Source organism: Pempheris klunzingeri, chromosome 8 (assembly GCF_042242105.1).
Source record: "Pempheris klunzingeri isolate RE-2024b chromosome 8, fPemKlu1.hap1, whole genome shotgun sequence".
Taxonomy (NCBI): Eukaryota; Metazoa; Chordata; class Actinopteri; order Acropomatiformes; family Pempheridae; genus Pempheris; species Pempheris klunzingeri.
This window is the reverse complement of record NC_092019.1, coordinates 4,906,517-4,932,910: the sequence shown is the minus strand read 5'-3', so window position 1 is coordinate 4,932,910 and position 26,394 is coordinate 4,906,517. Positions and strand designations below refer to the sequence as shown.

At 40.9% G+C, this 26,394-nt stretch overlaps 3 protein-coding genes across 6 annotated transcripts in view; 1 reads left to right on the top strand and 2 right to left on the bottom strand.

Annotated features, from left to right (window-relative positions):
• Nucleotides 1-633: 633 nt before the first annotated feature.
• LOC139205107 (zinc finger protein 706) lies at nucleotides 634-4,395 on the bottom strand. Of its 2 annotated transcripts, XM_070835211.1 has the most exons (3): nucleotides 4,291-4,395; nucleotides 3,190-3,338; nucleotides 634-2,230 (listed from the first exon to the last, which is right to left on the bottom strand). In XM_070835211.1, exons 2-3 carry the CDS (start codon nucleotides 3,322-3,324, stop codon nucleotides 2,135-2,137), a joined length of 231 nt encoding a protein of 76 aa, XP_070691312.1. In that variant the 5' UTR covers nucleotides 3,325-3,338; nucleotides 4,291-4,395; the 3' UTR covers nucleotides 634-2,134. The 2 variants fall into 2 exon arrangements, with proteins under 2 accessions (XP_070691312.1, XP_070691311.1); XM_070835210.1 differs by lacking the exon at nucleotides 4,291-4,395 and having other exon boundaries at nucleotides 3,190-3,388.
• Nucleotides 4,396-5,503: 1,108 nt separating this feature from the next.
• LOC139205072 (grainyhead-like protein 2 homolog) lies at nucleotides 5,504-16,619 on the top strand. Of its 2 annotated transcripts, none has more exons than XM_070835162.1 (15): nucleotides 5,504-5,602; nucleotides 6,368-6,554; nucleotides 6,673-7,110; nucleotides 7,204-7,259; nucleotides 7,793-7,949; nucleotides 8,217-8,328; nucleotides 9,590-9,684; nucleotides 13,543-13,701; nucleotides 13,831-13,888; nucleotides 14,138-14,277; nucleotides 14,378-14,415; nucleotides 14,666-14,757; nucleotides 14,859-14,944; nucleotides 15,117-15,181; nucleotides 15,423-16,619. In XM_070835162.1, exons 1-15 carry the CDS (start codon nucleotides 5,589-5,591, stop codon nucleotides 15,535-15,537), a joined length of 1,812 nt encoding a protein of 603 aa, XP_070691263.1. In that variant the 5' UTR covers nucleotides 5,504-5,588; the 3' UTR covers nucleotides 15,538-16,619. The 2 variants fall into 2 exon arrangements, with proteins under 2 accessions (XP_070691263.1, XP_070691262.1); XM_070835161.1 differs by having other exon boundaries at nucleotides 7,793-8,051.
• Nucleotides 16,620-17,933: 1,314 nt separating this feature from the next.
• Nucleotides 17,934-26,394, bottom strand: part of ncalda (neurocalcin delta a) — a 60,768-nt gene continuing 52,307 nt past the window's right edge. For both annotated transcript variants that reach the window (XM_070835027.1, XM_070835026.1), the window contains exons 3-5: nucleotides 23,183-23,288; nucleotides 21,302-21,421; nucleotides 17,934-19,776 (exon numbers count right to left, since the gene is read on the bottom strand). In XM_070835027.1, coding sequence (XP_070691128.1) covers nucleotides 21,324-21,421; nucleotides 23,183-23,288 — 204 coding nt within the window. In that variant the 3' untranslated portion in view covers nucleotides 17,934-19,776; nucleotides 21,302-21,323. The remainder of the gene's footprint in view (nucleotides 19,777-21,301; nucleotides 21,422-23,182; nucleotides 23,289-26,394) is intronic.

Here is a 26,394-nt window from a genome sequence, read left to right as displayed (position 1 = left end):
TGATGAACTGGCAATGGAGTGTGTATATTTGGACAACAAAGGTCTTCTAAAACAACCGACGGGATGTTGGGCATAAATAGATCAAAAGTATGATCAACATTATTGGTGTTTGTCAGTTCTTGTAACATTCCCACTGCTGCATTGATTCATTATTACCTTCATGCTACATTTCTCACTCTTAAATATAGAGTTGGTTTGATCATAAACCGAGTGGACGAGCAGCTGCTAAGAGGGCTCTTGTGCTCTCACCAGGGTATAAACTGAGAGGCTAATAAAAATAAAATTACTGAGATAAAATTTATGGGGTCCAGCACAAACTGAAAGGACTGAAAGAGCAGGAGGAGGAGAGGAATTGTGATTTATTATACTGATTAATTTCCACCTTCATTGCACAGTTTGTAGATGGTGCAGATTAGTATCCACTGTGATACATGAAAGTGATTGAAAGGGTTTCACAGTAACTATAGCACACATTAGTTTCAACCTGGTACGGTCTGAATTAGCATTACAATAATAACCTATGGAGCAGGTGGAAGCTCATTAGGCCATGAAACAAAACACACACACACAAACACACAAACTATTCAGGTGGAAACTTCTAAATGATCAAAAAAAGACACAGCTTAGTAGTGGTTCGTATAAAAGTAACACCTTTATTAAAAGGCTATACATAACATTGCGGACAAAGATATGATTATTACAAAAGTAAAAAAACATGGCTGGTTGTCAGCCCAGACTTTAGCACAGTGATACAATGTCAGTGGTTAATGACCAGTAGGTCCAGATGTATTGAAAATAGTTCCTTTCTATAAATTAATTCTCTGTTAGCATGCTGTGAAAAGAAACTAATACAAAAAGTAAGAACCAAAGCTAACTTACAGTGTACAATGTAGTTCAGACTTTTAATGCAGGTTCAGAGGTGAAATACTTTTGCACCATCATGACGGGATAACGCAGGATGACAGTGTGAGGCTGCACGAGGGATCGGTTTCACTTATGCCACTGAAATGACAGTGTGAGACAGGTTCCACTGCAAAATACAATAGTGATGAACTAAATCATTCTCAAACACTACAGTGGTGCACACAACTGTGCCACAATGTATGACAGTGACAAAATGGGGAGGATAGGAGTAACTAATTAGCGTTACCGTATACAACACCTAGTGCAAACTTTTGCCCTCATTCACTCATCTGCCCACTCTCACAGGGTGAAAGATGTTATGAATGTTTTATGCAGTCATCACATTGCTCTATGAAAAGAGAAGTTGCAGAAACTGTGTCATGGAAAGGTTTTCTCTAAGTAGACTTGCAGTGCCCTCTCTGGTCGCCTTTTACAACTCTTTTGCATGTGAGAAAGTTACACAGTGGACATGAACTAGATGTTTCATGACAATCTGAGAGGAAAATGCACAATTTCAGTACCCGTGTAGCACAAAGTGTTTCATATATTCTTCATATCAACAAAAACTAGACTTGTCTTGAAATTTTTTTAATTTTCTAGGAAAGGGAAGGGAAAAAAATCAGTGCAGATTGGAAGTAAATCTGAATCTACTCAAAATAAGACATTAGTGGTTCTGAAGCATAATATGGACTCCAAAGTCCTTTTTGAATAAACTATAATAATGAACCCAACTCTGGTGCATCACAAATTAGATTCAGTCAAAAATTCATAATGGATTTCATAGTACATTGGATTTAGATGCAGGTGACTTCAAACATCAACTTTGTTCAGTTGAGCCAGTGCCAATTCATATTTTCTTCTAAATTCAAAGCCTGTCTTGAAACAGTGGGAGCCCTGAGACGGTGTAATGGTGGTAGGACAAGCTGGTCTTATGAACGCAACATTTTGAAATGATCAGATAGAAATACTGCATACAATCAAAGGAGGAAACTGTGATTTGTTTAAGCACAAGCCAAGAGATGGTAGTCGTCTGCTGTGTGCTGACCTTCTGTTTTATACCGAGTCAGCTCTTGCTTGCCTGCCCTGCATAAAACACCTTTCTATCAATTACCGAATTAAGCAGCATGAGGAATAATTGCAGTACTGAAGAGATTTTATCTGAAACATTGCAAAATGTAGAGGCCTGTCCTGAATCAGCCCCAACTGTCTTACTGAAAGAGAGGTGATTCTGTTACGCCTCCACGTCGACCAGCTCTGGGGGCATTGGGGACTTTGGATGCTTGCTTTCAAAGTGCTGCTTGAAGGTCTTTGGGTCAGGCATTTGTGTCTGAGAGAGTGTGAGACAGAAAAAAAGTGAAAAATTAGAAAATATACATTCAAACAGACATTATCTGAAAAGCACACCAATAGAAATGCTATAAATATACTAGGCATCCAGCTGATTCTTGCTTATTTACTGTATATACTCATAAAATCAGATGACCCACGTACATTGACTGCATGAAGATGGATATCAAAAGACACATCGTACACCACATAGAAAATGTCAACTTATACAAACTTACACAGACGTTCAGAGCAACTACCTTTATGGATGAAGTGTAAAGATGGCAGTAACCGCTGGCACACAAGAGTACTTGACAAGGGGAGGCAACTGAAGCATTGCATTTACAGCCAACATATAGGTAGCCACCTTTCTTGATAAGTGTTCAATTAAAAAAAATGTAGAGAGAAAGAGAAGCAGCGATGAAGAGATGGCGTATATTTGTTCCTTCATCGCTGCCAACAGAGACGATCAGTGCAATTTCAGTGGCGAACACAGACAGCGGTGGAGGTAGGAATCCAAGGAATGTGCAGAAGAGTTCACGAAGCACTTGGCTTACTGCCCATTTTCATACCTGCAACATGCATCTAGATTATCACTGAAGAGGATGTGACCGTCAGACAGGCTCGAATAGTCCCCAAAAGACTACAGGGACTGTGTAATGAGATTTTGATGGATCTTAAAATTTTAATCATATCAATACTTAAAAGAAGAGCTGCAAGCTTGGTAGCAGTATGTCAACACAGAGGGACAGTTCATTAGGAACACATGCCTGAATCATACTTACGCTACAGCCTCTTTGATACAAAATTGCACAAAAAAAGGCAATTCAGTGTATCTCAGCACTGGAAGACATGTGGCTCCTTTGCCTACCACCCACCTACTGAGTCCCATCTCAACTTCATGGTTAAATAATACCAAGCTCATAAATTAATAATTTTATCTTCTGCCTACGCTCTTACCCGACACACCGTGCACGTGTATACTAAAGCTGCCTTAGCTGCTGCCTTCTGGTCATGGCCTTTGCTCTTCTTGATGTCTGCCTGTTTTTTGGCATTTTTCTGCTGGGACTGGAACTTCTGGTGCCCACGGGCCATATCTGATGCTGGACCTGAAGATTTTATACACAACACCACGAAGAGGGTGATGAGCCATAAACTGAGAAAGATGTAGCTTGCAAAAAAAAAAAAAAAAAAAAAGACTTCTGAGAAGGAAATGAAAAGGAAATTGTAAAGTATGATGCAACTGAGAGATGCACAAAGTGGAAACAAGAAGTAGTTACACCAGCAGAGGCTTCAGGTGAAGCAACCCTGCTGATAAAGAAGTTGAAGACAGCCGTCTTATGCGATCAATAGACTTCAAAATGTGCAAGACAGCAGCGGCTGTGGAACATCTTTAAGATCGAGGTTAATTGCCGCTTTTTGGGTCACAGGGATGAGGCAATTAACTGGGAAATTTCCCCTAAGAAAATGAGACTACAGACATTCAGAGTTGTTAGACAGACTGTCAGAAGTAGGTCAGTGCTTTGGTTATATGAACTTTGTTTGTGACTGATAGTGACGAAGGAGGGACTAATAATGGGTCTATCAATCCCCAAAATCATCACAACAGTGCGTATTGGAAAGGAGTAACAATGACTCTCTGAGCTTGTAACGTTATGTTCATCTACCTGCAGCCTGTCACGTTACAAATTTCATCCACCCATGAGCACTGTGGTGGATGTGAGGTCAGTCTCCGCCATGCACTGCTCTCACACGGCTAACTAACCTTAGCTAACGTTATCTGAGGAGACTGGTTTAGCCAGTGTTAGGAAGTTTAGTTTAAGAGTCCTAAGAGTCTTGACAACACAGCACTGACATCCTTAAGCAGATTTATAGCATAAATACAATATAAATCAATATAAAAAGCCGATTGAAAGTAGGAGACAAGCATTCTGTTAGCGTTAGCCGGTTGCTATTGCTAGGTTAGCTAGGTCGAACAACATGGAGGAATACAAACAGAAAATAGGAATTTTGATAGTTTTTAGGCATTATGAGTCACAACAGCCATTTTAAATGCCTTACCAATGAAAATGGATGTATTAGTGAATATAGCCACTAATATAAAATTCAAGAAAAGCTAAGTTAAGTCCTCTGGACCTTCCGCCACTTCCAGTGGTTTGTCCTCGCTAATGCGCATGCTCAGAAATGCTGCCTTCAAGTTTTGTCGGCGTGTCGAGGCAGAGACATTCCAACAGTTGGCAGTTTTGTGTGGATGTGAACAGTGGTGGTGAATCTTCTGACAGTCCTTAAAGGCAGCACCAGTTCCTAAACCTTCAAGGCCACTCAGTGAAAATAAAAACACCCAAATACAAACGTACCAAAGCTTATTAACGTAAATCCGCCCTTTAGATTTAAAATCAATATTTCTAAAAAAAAAAAAAATAACACGGGACGATAAACACACATGTGGATTCCACATATGAGAAACATTTTCTGTCTGCAAGGTGCAAAATTAAATGCCGACCACAAGATGTCACGGTACAGACGACAATAAAGCCATGTTTACTCAGACCAGCCACAATACCCTCCTACTGTATATTAACATACTGCAGTATAGTAATTATTAAGAGATTATATTATCTCTGGCGTATTATTAGCCGGTATAATACAAGCTTTAAAACTATAATTCTTTATTTTGTATTGTGTGGTTATATTAATCATGTGTAGTCACGTCATCAGGGGAGAGGGGAGAGGATCGTATCAGTAAAGTCACTTAATTTACCTCTGATTGATCTGCCACTTTTTTATCGATATATAACAGAATACAAATGTCCCTTAAAATGTGGGCAAACTGAGAGAGAGGAGTGTTTTATCATCCTGTGCAACAGACTCAGAGCACAATATACAGCACCAGTGTCAGAAGAAACGAAAACTAAAACTATTTAACATCGGCGCGCTCACCTTTCCCACCTTTCCAGGTTCCTCCTAATTGGCCAATGGGAGGACGGCTGTGCCACCTGTGTGGAAACACCCAACCAATCAGCAAGGCCGCTTTCATTTCCTTGTTTATTCTGTTTTTTCACATGCTGCAGAACCAATCTCTTAATTTTCCAGCTTCACCAAACAGGACAGAAACCTGGCCCGTGCAAGGAATCTAGCCTTTTTTTACCCAAAAACTATATGTCAGGTTAGGCTCAAATTTTACCTGACAAAAAAGACACTGGGATACATTTAATGTGATTTTTATTGGCTCTTTTGACTGAGAGGTTAAACACAGCCAGCCTCTCGCCCGCCGCCTTTTCACCATCTCACCTGCTCCAACTAGAAAGTCCAGTTTCTCAAACAAGTCCTAGAAACCAGCACAGAGTCCTGGAGGCAACATGGACCTGGACAGGTAAGAGAGAGACTCAATATCACTGGTAATAATATCTGTCAGAATTTCATGTCGTTTTATTTTTTATTTTTACACTGCTTAAAATATTTTAATATCTTTTGTGTCTTTGGTCTTTGCACACATACCTCAGAGCCTCTGTAATCTCATTAAAAACACATAATTTCAATGGTTAATTCCTGTAACATCAAAATATTTTTGATAAAGAGTAGTTTCTATCAAGTAGTGGTGCTGGAGACACAAGGCCCTAAATGCTATGATGCACACTGCAGGAATGAATAAAATAAATATAATGGTAAGATTATAGTGATTTTTGTGTTATTGTGATTCACTGAAATAAGGCTAAACATGTCTGTTTTTATGTGTGCTATGAATATTGATACAGATTTCGCTTAACTGAATATCAAAACCATGTAAATGTTCAAAAACTGAGATCTTACATGCAGTGTCTCTTCTTGGCAGCCTCCCTGAATGTCTTGGAAAATACATATTTTAAAAATAACTCCTGTGTGCTTGACATTTTCAGAGCAGAAGCTGTACATTTATTTATTTATTTTTGTTTTAATGTGATATACAAGCAGTTTTCCCTCAGAGGTGAACTATCGTAAACACACTGCACATGGAGCGGACAGTTAGTTTGAAGTTTGGTGAGAAACAGCCTGCGGCAGACTTGGTGGTTTGTCAGTTGTGGCTTCTGTTAATGACAGATTGGCTTTGCAATAACAACACGGCCTATTGTCTCTCCCCATTGTCCCTCCGTCGGCTTAGTAAAAGGGTGGTGGTGGTTGTCCCAAACGAAGTGGCGGTGCCCTCACGCACGGTGTTCAGCAGCGAGGATGAGGCTTGGAAGAACTACCTGGAGAACCCGCTGACTGCTGCCACTAAGGCCATGATGAGCATCAATGGAGACGAGGACAGTGCAGCAGCGCTGGGGCTGCTGTATGACTACTACAAGGTGTGGGAAGCATGACGCTCCAGACAGAATAACAATAACATAGATAAGAGCTTTTTCACATGACATGTTTGATTTGTTACAGACTCTCTTTGTTTTGTATTTGCTTTAACCCTGTCAGGTTCCCAGAGAGAGGAGATATGCCTCCAGCGGGGTTAAACCCACAGATTCCTCGGATATTGGGTCTGATAACTACGGCAGCTTGGGCATACTTCATCACCATCTTGAGGCTCTCAGATCCATGCCTGTCAATCTCTCTCTAAACAACAGCACCACTACAGACCCTCAGGGCTCCAAGTATGGAGCTGCCTGCCTCACAGGAGACACCAGAGGAGGAGACGATAAAGGGGGAGGTGGGGAGGCTCTGCCTCTGGTCAAAACAGAGGGCCAGGCGTCCATGGGAGTGTCCTGTTCTGAACGTTCCTGCCAGGAAGAACCCAGAGTGCAGATGAGGATGCTTTATGAGCAGAACCAGTACGATTTTCCCCCCACTGTGTATTTGAAAGATGAACAGAGAAGCACTCCGGACAGCACGTATGAGGACGCTGCAGAAGAAGAGGTGGGATTTGTTATTTGGTGAGGTGGAGGAGGTGTCTCTTGTTTTGGATCACATTTGTGGGATTGTTTTTTTATATATTGTCTTTTTTAACAGATGTACGACAGAAGTCCGGTGTCTGAAGCTGATGAGTTCCAGTACAGCCTACCAGCGTAAGACCACATTCACAGATAAGCCAAGTCATTAAAACACACAGACTGTATAAATCAAAGAGATTTACTCTGGTTTCATGTGTGCACACCATGTTCTGATGCTCAAGTATTTATCAGGTGTTCAAGGATAAGGCTTTAATATTCTTTATTATTGTTATTGTAGACACATCCCATGAAAAGACAAAACTCTGTCTGTCACTTTATGACTTCCCCGGCCTTTCTGTGGCTCTCAGCCTCAAGCTAAATCATTCCTACTGAAGATGGAAAGCTCAAGATCTCCTTTAACCTGGGTCACAAATACATAGTTTCATTTCTTTCAAAAGACCAAGTAATTTCTGTATGTTTTAGCAAACACCACCAACAAGAGTTAGATTGTGTTTGGTGGGGACTATTTTCAGTTGTGACTTAATACAAACTTGCTCCAATTAAAATGTTGACACAATTTGTGCAAATTTTACTTGTTTATATACAAAAATATGGTTTGTTCTTGAGTCAGAGAAGATAAGTCTGCACACATGTTTCTGTTCTCACAGTTCCAGGTTCCAGTACCGTCTGGAGGCCAGCATGTCGCTGCGGCCGCGGCAGGGAGACGGACCCATGGTCTACCTGAACCGGGGCCAGTTCTACGCTTTGACACTGTCGAAGGCCGTCCTCACATCCTCCCTACATCAGCCCAGAGGCAGAGTGCGGGTGAGTGGACCGACACCGTCACACGGGCCTGATGGGAGCCCATCCAGTGGTGAGAAATGCACCACGGGAGGCTGTGAGCTGCAGCAGGACAGTATTGTACAGGTGAGGGAGGGGAGAGTGTAGATTTAGAGGTTGAGGCTTTCAAAGTTTGTTTATTGTCGGTGAGTGGGAAGCCTGATTACACTTAGAAATGTCATATTTGTTTTAGATTAAGTGCCATCCTGATTATATTTTAATATATTTTGTGTATCTTTGCTTCCACTTCAGAGTGTCATCATGGTTGTCTTCGGGGAAGACAAGTGCAGGGATGAGCAGCTGAAGAATTGGAAATACTGGCACTCGCGCCAGCACACGGCTAAGCAGAGAGTCCTGGACATTGGTATGATGAATATTGTGATCCTCCTTACTGACAGGCCTGAAGGGGTTTATAAGTCAAACAGATGGGAAATAGACCCTCATAGAAAATGGCACACACACATTCTGGTGTTGAATATCATATTTAGATAATAGATATTGTGACACCCAAGCTCCACAGAACCACAAGGTAAAAAGAGAGTAAGCAGGTGGCAAACCTGCAGGAGCCTCCAGGAGAATCCTGCTGGATACCCTGAGGAGAAACCTGACGCAATTTGAATAACTGTCAATCCTGGATTCCCACAGAAGCACCGTAAAGAGACAGCCAATGGGTCTGCATTTGCATAGACGTTAACAGTAGAAATAGGTGGGGGCCTGGACTGAGGCCATATCCTGTGCGATCAGCGAGGGACAGGCCTCAGCCTGTGGTTGAAAATTCAAAGGAATGAAGCGGAGACGTCAGACACTGGTGGTGGTTTAGTCTTTTGCAAGTTCATGCCAGTACCACGGTGAAATCCCTGCCCTAATGCAGACTCTTGTGGGAATTTTTACCTTCATTTGGAACTTGATTTATTGGCAAAATGTGTGACAAGATGCTAGATTATGACATCGATACCGTTTGTGAGATAAACTTCAAAATGAGTGTAAACCATATACAGTCTCTGGTGTGAACAGATACATTTGACAGTCATATTGCAGCTTAACAGTGGTGGAAAAACACGTTAAAGATTAGAACAGTTTTTCCAACCATTTTGGCTTGTGACCACATAAAGACTTAGTATCTATGATACTATGTTAACAATTCCAGTTTGTTTCATTTAAGTTAAATATTCAAGGCCCAGAGGTAAAGTTTCCCCAGAAAAGCAAAGATTAGGGTAAAGTTCAAAAAACAAATTTGTATAGTAGAGCTTTGTTTTTTTCCTCTTTCCAAACCTCATGAAGATCTCACAACACCTCAGATTAATTTTGTAACGTCTTGGAGGGCGCTGACCTCCGGGTTTGGAATCACTGGACTAAACTACTGAAAAGTATATAAAAATGTAAATGAGTTGCACTTTGACCCGCTAAACCAATAAGATATACTTGTGCAATGATGCATCAGAATTAACGATCTATTAAATGTGTTTTTACTTTGTAACTTAAGTACATTGTGCTGCCAACACCTCTTTACTTTTACTGAAGAGAGATTTTGTCACAAGTTTGGAAAGTGTCCCGAAATGTCAAAATTGGCAGTGACACCAAACTGAAACAACATTCTCTGTATTCTCTCTTCTCTGTGCACGCAGCCGACTATAAGGAGAGCTTCAGCACGATTGGGAATGTGGAGGAAATCGCCTACAACGCTGTCTCCTTCACATGGGACGTCAGTGAAGAAGCCAAGGTGAATCTGCTTGTTTAAATTAAAGCAAGAAACATTTGATCTGCAAGTAAAACTGGTTACTTCACTATTTATCATCTTAACTTCACTTCAACACCCACAACAACGCTTTTTGGGTTTTTTTTGGGGGTTGTACAAAACTTGTAGCTACTTGCCAGAAAGATTGCTCAATGAAACCACAAGTTTCTGTCTGGAGGACTCTTAATCTGTAGAGACTCTGTGGCTACACTCAGCTGTTTGTGTCAGTGGACTGTTGACACCTCAGGGTTTCAGAATAGTTAGCAGAGCATATGCCAGGCCCCCGCATCAATCCCCCCCCCAGCCCCTTTGTCCTCCATGACAGAGTCTTTTGCTTTGTGTTGGGTCAGGATTTGGGATTGCAGACATGCCTGGCACACGGCAACAGACCCTGAAAGGAGCTGCTCGGATTTCACCTTTTGTAAAGGTGGTCAGTTGGATAAAGACTAATTGCGAGCAACACATAAACACATACAGCAGTAGCCCTCCCTCGGGGCGTTTTGGGCTCAGGAGATTGAGGCTGTGGCTCCCATTTAGCTCAAATGTAATAAGAAGTTCACAAACAGCCTCATTGTCAGAGAGGTAATTGCAGCTTTGTGGGGTTGTGGATAAATATTTACTGTTTGGAATAACCCTGCCCTTCACTGTAATTGGTTTTAGTGTGTTTAGGTGGTGGTGTAATTATTTTTCTGCAGACATGTTGTACACCTGACCACCAGGACCCAGTACGTACCAGTATTTTGAGAATACACTGTTAATTTTGTGTAAACAGAAAGAAACTACATCTCAGACATACTTTCAGGTATCATCATCAGTAGTTGGAGAAATGTGCATGCACAGCTTCCAGCTTTAGAGCAGGGGTTTCTGCAGCTTGATTGACAGGCCCGTTCTCATAATACAAGGTGATAGTTTATCTTCAATAGACCCTCTTTGACTGGTGAACGACCACGTCTTTTCATTTATCGTGTCATGAATGTCCATCTAGTGCCACTGGCTGAATCTCCCACTGACATGTTGGCCCTGTTTGATTGAGACTGGTGTGGGAAATTCACACATTAAAGCTGTCATTTGTAACTATTATATCCTTTTATTTCTATTTTTTTTTCAATGAAGCTGACAAGTGAAGGCTGAATGAAATATAAATATATGTTGAGAAAAACGTCAGACCACCCTCCCTTCAGCGAAAAGGAGAAAAAAAAACCTAACATGTCCCTTTTTCTGACCAAAATCTCTGCATTTCTCTTAAACTGAAGGGTGAAAGAAACGTTCCCCAGGATACTGATTGTCATCAGTACTGATTGTCTGATTGTCATCAGTATTCTGTTTAATATATAATATTGGATGCTTGGTTTCCAGCAGGTTCCCTCTGGTTTTGTTGATTTGTGAATGTGAATGTGTGGATATGCTGCCTGATACAAACCAGATGATCATTATCAGCCTTGCTGCTGCACAGTGACTGTCCCGTCCCCCCCTCCCCTCCTCAGCCTCCACACAGGACCAGAGCCTGCTGGTGGAGGATGTTGAGAAGCACCACCCCTCTTATTGTGAGGAGATATGTGGCCTCACATGTCGCTGCTTTCGCATTGTGCCACTTAGAAATGTTGGTTTCCGAACATAATTGGATGTCCAATCAGGCTCTGACGGGCTGACGTACAAAATTGTTATTTTAGGTGTAAATGATCAGTTTTGTTTTGGGGTTTTGGCATGGCTCTGCTGTTACTAGGCAACAATCATCATCCTCATTGTAATGAGGAATAGTGTGAAATGTGTTAGGTAAGGGAGATATGAGCTGCTTCCTGCAGCACGGTGGTGTTTTTGTGTTTGTTTGTTCCCAGCTGAGCGTATGGCACTGAACAGCCACTTAGCAGAGCCCTCGTGAACTTTTCTCTTTTTAGGAAGGTATTTGAATGCTCATACATGCAGTACGTGGAAAACAACAAACCTCCTACATACACACACACACACACACAGACGCACACGCACACGCACACACACAAGGAGTTCGGTGCTTCTGGAGAAATTTAAATGGCTTGGTTCTGTGGAGGTGTGAATTTGTGGAGGTGTGTAGGAGGCTCATTTGTGCTCCAGGCCTTTCCAGCAATGAGCCCTCACCTTTGCAGGTTCAGACACGATGCTGTTGATGCCGCGTAGTGGGAAAATTGCTGTTGAGCCACAGTGAGGAATCTTTACCGTTATCCGTCTCTGCCGACCTGTTGCTCAGGCTGTTGGTCCTGTTTAACTGGAAAATTCATCAGGATGTTGGTTTTAGATGCTTTGGCAATAAACAGGTGTCATCATTAATCATGGGAATCTGTTCCATCATGTAACTAAGTATTAGTAGTATTGTTTTGTGGCCTACTCTTCATGGTTTAAAATGTGCACGACAAATTGGATGAGATTTTGTGAATTCTGTTTTTTTTGTTTTGTTCTCTCGCAAGCTTTTAAAAAATTCAGCAGCTCAGCATGACAGCAGATCAGTAGCTCTGCCTTACTACATTATTTAGTGATGTTGGAGTGAGGCCTCACATATCTAAAAGCTGTGGCGCAGACAGGTCTGGAACAATAATAAACCACTGGTAATTCAGCATTTTCAGCACACAAATCTACCAAATCAGTGTCATTCAGAAGTGTGCTCTTACAGACCGGAGACTTACTTGTTAGTATTTTGATATTTAATATAAGGAGCGGTGATGGTTGGTGGGAAACATTTGCACGAGTGTTGCTCCTGGCCCTGTGAATGGCTGCTGCTGTAGTGACTCATGACCCTGTGACCCTCTCACTCACTGCACCATTTATGAGTCAGGTTGAGATTCACAAGGGAACAAAGATCTCCATCAGGTCCATCCGACTAAAACACTAACTGTAACTGAACTGATGACAGTCAAAATAATAAAATCAGAATAAAGGCAGTATTCCCTTTATTATCGGCTTTAAATCACCAGCTATTACATGCAACTAAAAAGTGAATTAAAATGATGCATTTCTCAGTCTCGGCTTGGGGAGAAGCTTGTGCCACGTCCCACAAGCCTTGTTTGACAAGATTAAAGGTCTGGCTGTCAACCCCGAGGGATGTGTGTAATAATAATGTCTAATGTCTTTTTCATATTCAAATCAACCTATATGTCAGGTACAGTTTTCGTTAGATTCTCACGGCCCTCTGATGATCACAAGTACCCTGAAAACACCAGCATGTTCCACATGTGTTCATTTTATTTGAAACTTGATGTTTTTTAACTGAACTATTTATTAATGGCAAAAACTATGTAACAATTTTAGCCATTTATTTTAATCATTTATCCATTAATTTTCGTAAAACTATTTAATCCATTCAATAAGTAATATTTAAAAGAAAGTACATTTTTATATCCATATATTTATTTCAAACATTGATCTTTTACTACAGTTTCAACTTACACTAAATAGCAATTATTTTCAGGAAATAATTTCAACCATTTATCAATAAATGGGGAAAAACTGGGTATGTATTGCTTACTTTTAGTTTATCAACTAAACTATCAACTATTTCTCCATTACCTTTAGGAAGCTTTAGATCTCTCTCTTTGCTTGCTAATTAGATTATTATAATTTTTTTACGTGTTCTATGTTTTGTTTTTGTGTGTGTGGACCCGAGAAGGAGCAGTTGCTACCTTAGTGGTGGATACTGGGGATCCAAATAAAGAATAAAAGTGGCACCACCGACTCAATATGAGGATACTTTAAATAAAGTCTATTTTTTTCTAATCCCGTCTTGACCCCATGTCATCTGTGGAAGTGCTCCCAGGTATCCATGACAAGCAGCCCTGCTTGTGAATCACTGATGTGTGTCTTCTCTTTGCTTCCTAGGTCTTTATCTCTGTGAACTGTCTGAGCACAGACTTCTCCTCTCAGAAGGGCGTGAAGGGGATGCCTCTGATGATCCAGATGGACACCTACAGCTACAACTGCTGCAGCAGCAGGCCTATTCACAGGGCCTTCGCTCAGATCAAGGTCTTCTGCGACAAGGTGAGGATGGTTTAGTCAAAGACGAGCGGATAATTTAGACTTAGATGAAAGATCCATCTTGCTTTACATTTGCTGTCCTTGAGCATATTCTGCCTTTTCTGCCCAGTCAGCCCCTTGCGTGTTTTGCAGGGCGCTGAGAGGAAGCTTCGTGATGAGGAGAAGAAGCAACTCCGGAAGAGGATGAAAGGTAAAAAGATTCGGTTTAATGAAATAATGAATCGAATGATATTAATTACTTGTTTTTATGTACAGAAATAAGCTTGATTTAAAATCTACTGAAACAAGGTTACAAAGCACTTTTCAGGGAAGCATGAAATTGAATAGAGGAGCTCAGCAGAAGACTAAAAAGCAGGCAAATGCAATCAAACCTCATCAGATCTGTACTTGGAGTTGTTGCCTGGCAACAGATGCTGAGTTCACGCTCTCTCTGGGTTAGGGAAAAACGGCAGCTCGGGGCCAGTCCCTCCCATCAAGAGGGCCGATAACACGCTGCTCAAAAGCATGATAGACCTGGACGCCCAGCCTGTCCTCTTCATTCCTGACGTCCACTTTGGAAACCTGCAGAGAGCGGGGCAGGTGAGGGAGCCCTCTTTGTCTTTGTCTCACACACACACACACACACACACACACAGGATATGTCCAGTCCACTCATTGTCCAGTCTCGATCCATTTGCAGGTGTTTGCTTTTAACACCGAGGAGGCCAACAGAGATGGGTGAGTATCATGCTGTGGTGCATCTGTGTAACAACTCACTTGAGTGGTTCATTTTTGATGAAAACATCACGGATTGATGGTTAAAGATTGTTAAATGGATGTGGGATTATTGAACTCTGCCCACGTCAGAGCAAATTGAACAGATGACGAAAAAACAACATCCCTGTTGTTGAAATTAGTCATTCAAAGCGGGGATCCAGTAGTCGTCCCTTTAAATGATGATGATGGATGATGTGTGTGTGTGTGTCAGGAGTGCTTTGATGAAAAGGATGTCAAGTGCTGCTGATGAAGATGTCTGTGCCCCTCAGCCTAAAAAGCCCAAAGTGGAAGTGGAAAGAAAAGGTTTGCAAATGTCACTTTTCTCTCATTAATAGTTTCCCGTGTTGTATCTTATTACTTGACTGAATGAATTCGTGCATCACGTCTGTTCCATGCCGCACCAGTTCTGCTGTATGTGAGGAAGGAGAGCGATGAAGTGTTTGATGCCTTGATGCTGCGAACCCCAACCCGCAAAGCGCTGATGGAGGCAGTGAGTGTTAATATGTTGTTTTAGCTTCTTCAGGCTCAACTAATAATAATGAGACAAACACAGTCCATCGCAGATGCCGGTACATTTTTTAAAAATAATGATGACCCTTAGCTACGGCCTCCGAATGCTTCAGCATGTTCAAAAGACACCATTTCTTCACTGTGTTTCACAGATCTCAGAGAAATATGCAGTGCCAGTCGACAAGATGGCCAATATTTACCAAAGAAGCAAAAAAGGGTGAGTAAGTCAAACTATTGACCCAAGACTGAAGAGCTGTCGGCCACATTAAGGACGTGCTCTGAGCTACATGTCAGAGGATCACCAAAATCATTAGGATTCATCCCCTTAGGGACCTTAAATGCTGACCGAACCTTTTTCCACAGAAAAAACAAAACAAAACATGCAAATTACCTCAAAAAAGCTTTTGTTCACCGGTGACTTTGTCTCTCATCTGTTCATGCGTTTCGTTCTTCCTCAGGGTCCTGGTGAACGTGGATGACAACATCATCGAGCACTACTCCAACGAGGACACCTTCATCCTGGCTATCGAGAGATCAGCAGACTCCTTGCGTGTCACTCTGTCGGTGATCTGATGCCTTCATTCAGTTATATTCTCAGACAGAGACGATCACTGAAGCTGTGTGTAAAACGTATTCCTTGAGGAAGGCGTCATTGGGGTCTACTTTCCTTCTACAGGGATCACCGGCTAAACTAATCCCACCTGCTGAGTACCTGTTTTCTAGTCAACCTGCTGTACGAGGATATCTTGTAGTGGGAACACGGATTTAAAACTTCATCAGTTCAGTTTTAAATGTATTGAAGTGCCTGGATTTGTGGCCTAGGGGAGAAAACCTTTCATATTTCCTGGCTGACTAGCTACTTCTTTATAGATATGTCTTTCCCAATCCAGGTCACCACAGTACATTTAGGCAGCTTGTTGTGGTTTCACAGGAAGAAGACGGTACACAGTAGTCTTACTGGATTAACAACCGGTATTACTGTTTACTTCCTCTGAGCCTTCTGCCTGTCACCTCCTCTAGCAGTGGAGGCTTTTAAACGGTTCGATCAAATGTTTGCTCTCACTTAGGAGCAAGTCTGTGCAGCATCTTTTGCTGGCACTCAACAGTTCAAGGTAATGGCTTATTGTTACGTGTGTGTGTATATAATTATTTTAAGATGTGTCTTGAATGCTCTCATGTCAAACTGACCATCTCTAATCTTTCTTGGTTGATTGGTTATATTTTTACTGTGTACTAAATGCTTTCGATCAGTGCCAGTGAAATAACGGTTATCCCAGGTTGTGATTACATACTGGTGTCTCAGCATCTATAATTACATGAGCTGCCATTATGGACCCAAGACTGCAAGTCTCCAGGATGCAGTTAAACTGTTTTGCTTCCTCTGTGCATGTGTTTATTGCTTTTCCTCTCCGTGAAGACACTGTAGTCATTAGTATTTATGACATTAGTTAGGCCCAACTGGTCCATCCATTTACACAATCCTTCTCTGAGGCCACTGCGAACCATCAAAGCTCAACAGTCTAATTGCTGTGTTCCTGCTCACTGCCTGTGTTTACACCTGATTCACTGACAGCCTCTGTATCCTTCGTTTGCTCCAGGCACCATGATGTACAGTCTTTTAAATGAACCAATAAATATAGTTTTATATGCAGTCACTTGAGTTTCCAATATATTTGTTTTTGCAGCATAAAAGCTGTAATTGTAATTAATGGGCTTTTTTGACTTTAATCCGTTACTACTACTTCTAACTGCTTCTTAGATCAATTATAAGCCATTAATAAGAACAAAACTTTGGTTACAAGGTTATGAAAAATCCCTTTTAATTCCTATTTATAGATTTATAAATGCAGTTATCCTTTAATGTGTAATAACTTCTTATTTGGGTTTAACCGCAGCCTTTTCCATAAGTTAAGCGGTCATGCTGGATCTTTGAGGCCAATAACGATATTGGTATTTAAAGGTTTGAAAAATATGACATCAGCAACTATTCATTTTTTTAATACATGCTTATACATAAGGATTCCCTAGATTCTTTTTTTTTATGAACATTTAAGACCTAGACAGGTACTGAGTGGGACATTTTACAGTTGAAATTAAATGTAGTCAGTGCTCTCTCACATAGTAAACAATGTAAAAATTATGTAAAAACTATCTGAAAACTGTCTTAAACATTTCTGCACTGATGCTTCTTTTTACTTATGGGCCAACACATACACAGATACAATACACAGTACATTTTCAGACAGTATGCAGATTAAATTCTTTTTTAAAATCCATTTTCAGTTCCTATGACCTCACGGCTTGGTTTTTGCTCTGATATGCATTATTCGCCACAGACCTTATACAGACAAGTGGGTGCCTCTCCAAGTCATGTCCAATGAGTTGAATTTACCACAGGTGGACTCCAATCAAGGTGCAGAAACCTTGAATTTTTTTTATTTCTAAAACACTTCTAAACTCCAGTTTTTGCTCTGTCATTATGGGGTATTGATGCAATTTGACGAGGGAAAAAAATCAAATTTTAGCACAAAGCTGCAACGCTACAAAATGTGAAGAAAGTGAAGGGGTCTGAATGCTTTCTGACTGCACTGTAACTGCAGTAAGCTAACACAGGCTGAGCTTTATTGGCCACGCCGTCACTAAACCCACAACACTAAACAATTACCCAGACACCACATTAATGCTTGCACACAATAAATTGTAAATTTAATTCTTGCCTTTTAAAGTTGACCAAAAAACAGAATCCTGTGTTCCAAAACTGCGGTCACTAAATACAGGATACCATACAAAACCTACAAAATGCAACAATTACAAACATTTTGTTCAACAGATAACAATTGTACAGTATAAATTTATACAATACTGTTTTTGTTTTTATTTGGCACTTGACCACAAGATGCTATTTTATGTTTCAACAGAAAAGTTACACCTGACTCAGCTTTTTTTTTTGTTTGTTTTTTAAAAAACAGAAAAAAAAAAAAAAAAAATCATAGAAATACAATAACAGCAACACATTGTGACAGTATCATAGCAGTAGTTGTGATTCTCGGTTTGTTTGTCTGCATCTTTTTTCATTCTTCACAAAAAACAGCAGTTTTTAAATAAAACATTCAAAGCTTTTTTTTTTCTAATTGGAGAACAAAGCAATAACTGAAAGGGCTTCGCTCTGCCATCAGTTACATTCAGAAGGGGGAGGAAGAGGTTTAAAAAATGTCAATCGAATCCTTCTGTTTGAATTCATTGGGAGTGTTTTTATTATTGGGACTGTGACAAATAACATGTCATTTGTTTTACGTAATACTGTAAATTGCGAACATGCTATTTCACCAAAAGAGTACTCAGACTTGGTGTCAGGACCAGACTGTTGTGCACGGAGACCTTCCTAACGCTCCTCTTTGTTTCCCTCCATCGGGTTATTCATATGAACCATTAGATGTGTCAGCTTTGGCAGTCCATACGCTGTCAATAACACTGACTACTGGTAGCACTAACGATGACAACATTAACATACAGAAGCGAGCACAGAGCTGGAAAAGGGCGACTGGCCGTTTAGCCACTGATAAACTCCATAAACATACTGAAAACACACACATGCGATTAAGTCACATGCATACGTGTTATTTAGTATCTGCACCCCTGAACCCAACTGTTCAACCACTGATTCAACATGCGGAATTTAAAAACATCTAAAAGTGAACGTGAAGAAGTGTGTCTTTGTTCTCCACATAGTAAAGGTTAAAAAAGAAACTGGTTTGCATGCTTGACATCCCGCAACAGCTTAAATAAACAGACTTTTTTTTTTTTTCATTATTTCACAACATTTGTTATGAACTGAGCAATCTGGCCTATCTGAGCTCATTTTAAAAATGTAGGTGCCCTTTAATGTATCTACACTGTACTCAAAGACTTTCAAGACTAGTTTTCTATTCTCCTTAAACTAGAGCGCTGTAACACACCGCCAAATTCTTACTGGTATGAGGAGCCACTGGAACAGATGATGGATAAAGGGATCATCCTTCATTACATCAGTGAGACTTCACAAAATCAAACTACTGATCAGGGCACATATGCATAGTAGCATAATATTACAGGTTTGTGTAATTTTGTCTCAAGACAAAATATGAAACAAAGTCTATCAAGTTTGCAAAATACACAAACACACGTACACATTCTCACGGTAGAAAAGAGGAAAGCAGTACTCATTCTGAGTGAAGCACGAACTTCACCAAGTCCTCTCTGCAGATTAAATAATCTCACCTACAGTTTGTCCTGTTATTCAACACCATCACACCTCTCTCTCTCTCTCTCTCTCTCTGTCTCTCTCTCTCTCTCTCTCGCTGTCTCATGCACACACTCTGTCTATGATACACATTAGAGTGACAGAGGCTCTGTGTTGCCCCGGCTGGAGCCTCCAGGAGCACAGAGAGCAAAGCAAAGACACTGATACAGAGACTCCAGTTTATACTGTATATATACAACCTACTGTGGACCTTCTTTGTATTCTGACACGGCTATAGGAGAACTGAGGGATCCGGGTCAACTATGATCAGTGGTGTTTGATAACCTGATGAGGATTTGGGAAAGTCTTCAGGTTTAGTCTTTGTTGGGGTTTGCGGGGGGGGGGGGTGGGGGTGGTTAGATAAACAGCTCAGGGGGAGAGTAAACTGGAGGATGTGGCTCCTGTGCCTATCTTTGAAGTCCTCAGTGCATACTGAAGGCCTGTCTTCTTCATCGTCATCCGCTTGTCATTCTTCATCATCAGTCTCCTCCTTAGTGGAGAGTTAAGGGCATCGAGAGTCACCCAAAGAAGCACTGTGAGGAGACAGATGAAGGCGAGATTAGCACCGCAGAGACAACAGCTGTTCGTGATGTTGGTCATTATCATCACAGGCTGCACTTCAAAGTTTCCAATGATGACACAATATGAAAGAGAGCAATAATAGGAATAAGATGTCCACTACTTTTTAACTTTGTGGTTCTACAAACAAAAATACATTTGTTGCATTCATACACGGTTTTCAAGTAAGATAATTGAAACATCAACATATATTGATACTTGTTTCAATTAACTGATTTCTCATAGTCCCAGCCAGCCAAAGGTGGGTAATATGACATATGTAGAGATGCACAAAATTAAAAGCTTCTTTATAAAGTAGCACATATTAAAGTTTATCCAGGGGCATAAACTTCACTGCTTGAGCAGCAGGACTCGTACTACCAACTCTCTCTGAAACTGGCTGTAACAACACCAGTTGTTACAATTTTATGAGTCACTAACTTCTGACTGCACACAGCAGACCACACAGCACGCCTTTCCTGACTCTACAGCGTGCCTTTTGACATCACAAGACATAAAGTCTGTGAAAGTGTCACACACACCCATGGAGAGGCAGCACACACTGTGTTTACTCTTTAGGAGGGAGATTACATTTCTCAAAAACACTTGGGTTCATTACAAGAGGTGCAAAGACGGTACTTGAGAAATAGACAAATCCTACACATGGGAACACACTTTGAAAATAAGAGGCTTCTTCAGAGCATCAACACCTTCGAAAACCGCTCCAACATAACAGACCACCTCCCACAAAGTCTCTAATATCAGTCCATGAACTACAAATAGTCACAAAGCCAGCGACACGGTGGATGATCCATCCCACATCCTGCAAGGTGCACACAGCCTCTGCATAGCCTCCCTCCAGCAGCATCTTCACTGCCCAGGAGGCACGACTGTTCGTAGGAGAAACACCTTTGTTTCTGTGGCTGCAGCTCAGCCTCCTACTGACTCTCTGAAACTGACTTTCTATAAAAGCACCAGTAACTCTCAGCCATGACGATATATATTATGTGACGACAGAAAAAAGTGTATCATGTTATATCATCTTATTGTTTAGAGACGAAAATCGCACTCCTTACAGAAACACTTTTAGGCATTAGGACGATGCTTTGCGTTCTACTACTTCTGTCTCATGGACGTTGTTTAGGTATAAAAAGTCTGACAAACAGGAAACTTCTTAGATTTTATACATAAGTCTTTTATATTTTGTTACATACTTGATTGAAAATTTGCACAAAGGCTCTGAATAATAAAAGAATATTTATATAAACTCATTGAATTCCAATAAAATTCACTGACTTTACAGAAGATGTGCTATATTGTGATATCCATCCCTACATGGATATGAAATGACGCACATTGGGATATGAAGCTTTGGTCATATCGCACAGCCCCACTCTCAACCTCACTGAGCTTTCTACACTTTGCTGTTTTCAAAAAGTTGAGAGAAGTGAAGCTTTGGCTTAGAGCCGTGCTGCAGATGGAGGTGAATGTGAGCCTTACAGGTTGTGTTGATGCCTCGGGTCTAGAACTGTCCAGCACTGCTGGGGTCGCACTGCAACAGGCGGACGATGGAGGGGTCGCTCTTCGCTCCTTTGATGAACTCCTCCAGAGACAGCTTACCTAAAACACACAGCACAAAATGCATTTAGATGTATTTATCATATTTCGCAGTGTAAGATCAAATTCAGATCTCCAGAAAATGCAATTTTTACCAGCTGACTTTTAAAAGTAAAAAAAAAGAGAAGTTCCACAGCAGCGTGGGGCCCTGAGCTGAAATATTGAGTGTACAACAAGTAAACTGCTCCGTAGAGCACAAAATGATCCCCTGTTTTAACAAGATACAGAACTGAATGAGCATAATGTTACTTGAAACACATTCTATTCTGAGAATGACAGTAATTACACGGACACTTAACAGAATTACTGGTTATTTTACAGTGGCTCTTCACTAAATGTGCTCCTGTTGGATCTTTTTTCTAATTAGCTTGTTTAATCATTCTGCTGTAAAAATGTGACTGCTTTATAGTCGACCTCAGCGGTTCCCAACTTACTTGAATCCCCCTGGTGTGCTTCTGTTGCCATGGGGAACATGGAGAAAGTAAGCAGCAGCTCAAATAAACAGAAATTATGATCTAAAAACATTTGGTTTATTGAGCCTAACTATGGGAGTGTGTAGAAAACTAGTTAACAAAACAGCTAAAAGCAACACATAAACAATTAAAATTGTTATCAAGAGCGATGGACAAATGTTTGAAAATGTATCCAGTTTAAAATCACTTTAAAATGAACACATTTGGAACATGGCAGGTGGTGTCGACGAGCGGGTGCTTGAGCTCAGCGAACAGGACTGTGGGGTGACTAAAAAGGCTACGAGCCACTAGTCTACCTCATGGTGAGAAAACGGAAGCGGTGGAAGCCTCAAATAACCGTGTACCTGTTTACCTGAGGGGTCAGTGACTGGATTAAACCCAGTAAGAGGATTTGGAGACTTTTATTTAGATGATAACAAAAAAAAACACACATTTCAAGCTCAGTCTCTGGTGATTCTTTGTGACTGCTCTCACACTTCAGAGCGTCCACGAGCCGATTCAGTGCATCCTGACGAAGATACACTTCTCGCCAACAGGTGGCAGTGTTGAGACAATTCCTCCTGCTCCTGTCCACCCCTTTAACAGGCAGACTGGAGTCGCCTCCCTGTGAGTTTTTCATGTCTAGGTCAGAGCCCCTCTCTTTGTAATGACGTCTCTGTTCTGTTGCCAATTTCTCACAGTTCCTCCCCCTCCTCTTCTCTCTTCCGACCCACTCATCTTTTGCTACGTCGTCTCCCCCCTCTTGTTCCTCACTCCCATCTTGTTTCTCCGTCTCGTGTGTTCAGGATTACCAGTGGAGTGTTTATGCTGTATGAATGTGCTCTCTGAGTATCTACAGTAGAACTGCGTGTGCCTGAAGCGTGCTGTGCATGACCAGATTTGCAGGTCGGGTGTCAATTCTGTTGTCAATGAACTGCTGCTTCAGGTTTGAGGGCTTTGCAAGTGCCTCTGTAGTGGAAAAACCCGGCCGGTGTGTACAATGACAACAGCTGCTGGAAGGCTAACCAGGTGGCAATGACAAGCTGTTCATACATTTGCAATTTAAATGCATGTTGTGTCCCATTTCACTGGAATCAACCAGTCAACCAACCAATAAACTAAGTTTATACAGTTTTTTTTTTCTTACTAGCTGAATCAATGTGGACTTTTAAGGTATCCAGTTATAGCAGGTATAGAACAGACATCAAAATGACCAACAAGCTGCTTTAAGGACACTTTTTACTATTAATCCACTGTTAAATCCACGTGAAACTACCCTTAAATAACAATAATAAAGGTGAGGTTAGCCTACCATCTCTGTTGGTGTCCATCTGCCTGAAGATCTTCTCTGTCCTCTTCTCAGGTGTCGACTCGTCCTCAGGCATCTTCATCACAGAGGACACCATCTTATAGATTGCCTGCAGAGGGACATAAGTGAGGCCATATCATCAAAAGTTAATCCATGGATCTCCAAAGCATTTGTTTTTCTAAAAACAACAGTGACCACATATCTGTATCTTACTATGGATGTTAGAATGCTACTGCACAGACTTGATCTTGTCTACCGTTCATCTTTTATTTATCATTTTACTACATCATTTTTGTAGTTTTTGTTTAAGTAGAACACAAAAGCAGAACAGAGCTCATCAGATACTAAACAACGTGTATGTTGTCAGCACTGACCTTTGTGTTACAGGGAAACGTTCCCATTCATCTCAAGAATAAATGGAAGCAATAATAAAAAGCTCCAACAGAGCATCAAGTGAGGATCAGACCAGGTCCATGTAGTCCTCAAGGGGAATTAAAATGACTGTTGTCTTATGATAAAAACACACGTTTACACCCAGTGTAAACCTGCTGACCAGATTAATCAGAAAATCACATTCAAGGGAGGAAAAAAATCACAATACCAAATATTTCATTCTGTCTGTGTAACATCCATATTCACCTGTGATACCAATACTTACAGAATGTATTGATGCAAAGTCTAAGAGAAAAGGTCAGTTTCTCCTCATCTATTATATATTATTATAACGGTGGATCTCAAACTCATTGCGTGTCAGTGTTTGTTAACTGGAAGGATTCACATGCACCTTTTCATATTTAAGTGTACAAAACAATCTAAGTGGATTTTTAAAGGGCCCAAAAACTCTAATTCCCAAATCAACCTCTTAGCCAGCAGTGGGACTGCAGACTAAGAGCTAAGAGCAAAGACTAAGAACATTTTCTGCCAAAGTTCTGCTTTTTTTTGCTTTGTTCTGAGACTGAAAAACGTTGATGTCACAAACTCCTGTGCACCAATCAGGACTGAGCGACATTTGGATCAAAATGTGCCTCGGGTTGTTTGTGTCTGTCACCAGGCCACTGTCAATCAAATCTGACCAGCCACATTCTGATGAGGCAGATTGGCTCAGCTCTTGAGTATTAAACTCACAATAGATAATAACAAATATAACAAATCTCAAACTTTAACTTTTGATTGTCGCACATGAATGAATCACTAATGTTTCAGAGGAATACATAGACTTGAAACCATGTTTTTAGGGGCATTATGTCCTACAAACATTTGCTCTGAACTTGATAAAACTGCATTTTTGTAGCACCGCACCCTGGTCTAATGATAAGAAAGGTAAACTTCCTTTGTAAATGCTGTCATCATGAATAACGTAACTGTTTTAAATAGTCAAACTTCTCTCTTTATGTGGTTATGTGTTCAATTTGGCCAAGTCTGCCATGTACAAGCCTGCAAACTGATCTTTTACATCACCTGAGAATTGGCTGCTTTCATTTTATTCCTTCTACACAAACTATGGCTGCAGCAGGCCAGGGCTAATTATGTACTGATCTATTGTTTTCTACCAAAAACAATCCAGATACCTGGTTCTGATACTTGTGCATTATTAAAAACTATGAAACCTCACTGTGTGGATCTTATTGGGATTATTTTTTTTTGTGAGGAAACTCAAAAGCAGGAATCACTAAGGCACTGAAATCTGAGCCAGCTGCCCACTGTGCCTCAATGACTGTACCCGATAGCTGAGGCACTCTATTTGATATTGTTGAATAAACTGTATTAAAGGCAGATCAGTCATATCACGGCTGATATCTGATTGGCGCAGAAACCAGCCTGCTGTTTACAGATGCAAGTGCATTCCTGGTCCTGGACAACAGAGAACTCTCATCACAGCTCAGCCACCATAGTAAATAAATATTCTGCAATTACGCGTGCAAAGACGGAATAACTTGTGTGTCTTGATAAAGTTAATAGAAAACACCCTTTTCCATATATGACGTCAGGAGGCGACAGACAGGATCTTATGTAACATGTCCCAGTGATGTTTAATGTACTGATATAAGTGACATTTATTCTGCCGTGTCACGACGCAAAGGTGAGTCAATATATACATTCACAGAGCTTAGCCCCTCTCAGATGAGAATCACTCTTCTGTGATTACATATTTGTGGTTTAGGTAGGGAGGGGTGGAGACAAACATACGCACATACACAATCCCTCACAGACTATTTATCAGTGTTGTGTCTCCTCTGCTCTCTGTTGCATTGCAGGCTGTTTGGCAGTAAACAGAGAAATCACAGCCCACTCTCTCTGTCTCTAATAAGGAGGCGGATTTGAGGGGAATGGGAGCTGACATGTGAACAGAGGAGAGCTGATTGTGATTACAGTGCAGCGGGAGCTTTAAATAGGTGCTGGTTATGCCTACTATTACATAGTAGCAGGGCGGCTCAGCTCCTGGGTCACAGGATAGCTGAGGAACACGCTGCAGCCATGGGTAATATCAGTCTTCATTTCAGTTTGGAGCTGGGTACTGTTATTAATCAAAATCCTTCAAACTGCTCTGAGTGTTTGGTACTTTTAGCCAATATTACATGTCGCGGATTTAGCCGCTGGTCTAATCCAGAGCAACGCAGGGGAATAAGCTTAAATGTCCAAATCCCAAAAATTACAAGCAACCAATAAGAAGTGAAACGATCTGGAGCTTACAGAGCTCTCAATATTCCCGTCGACACACAGAGCTATGAACACAGCTAAAGAGAGACAGAGGAATTTTCTTGTTCCTCTGTGCAATAGAGCTCCTTTGTTGTCCAAAACTATTAAAAGCACATTAATGAGCCACAACATCACTGCCTTGATTACCATGAACACACAAACTGTGACCCAGTCCCACACACGCATTCACAGATCAGACAAAGAGAGTTTCAGGAAAATATGTCCTGTCCTTCTAAAGAACAACTTTATAGGTAAATACAATTTGAAAAAACATTAAGCAACACCTAAGGAATAATCTAATGATTAATTATGCACCCCTTAAATTAGACATAGTGCATGATCAGTTATATCAGTACAATGCTGTATTAAAGCTTTGAAAGGATCTTTTCTCTGGCAAATGAAAACAGCTGGTTTCTGCTGCTATAACTGCAACATGTTTATTACAAAAGCAGCATTTTGTGCAACTTTTAATTAGCATCTTGATAATTATAATAATGATAATAATCGTAAACATTTAT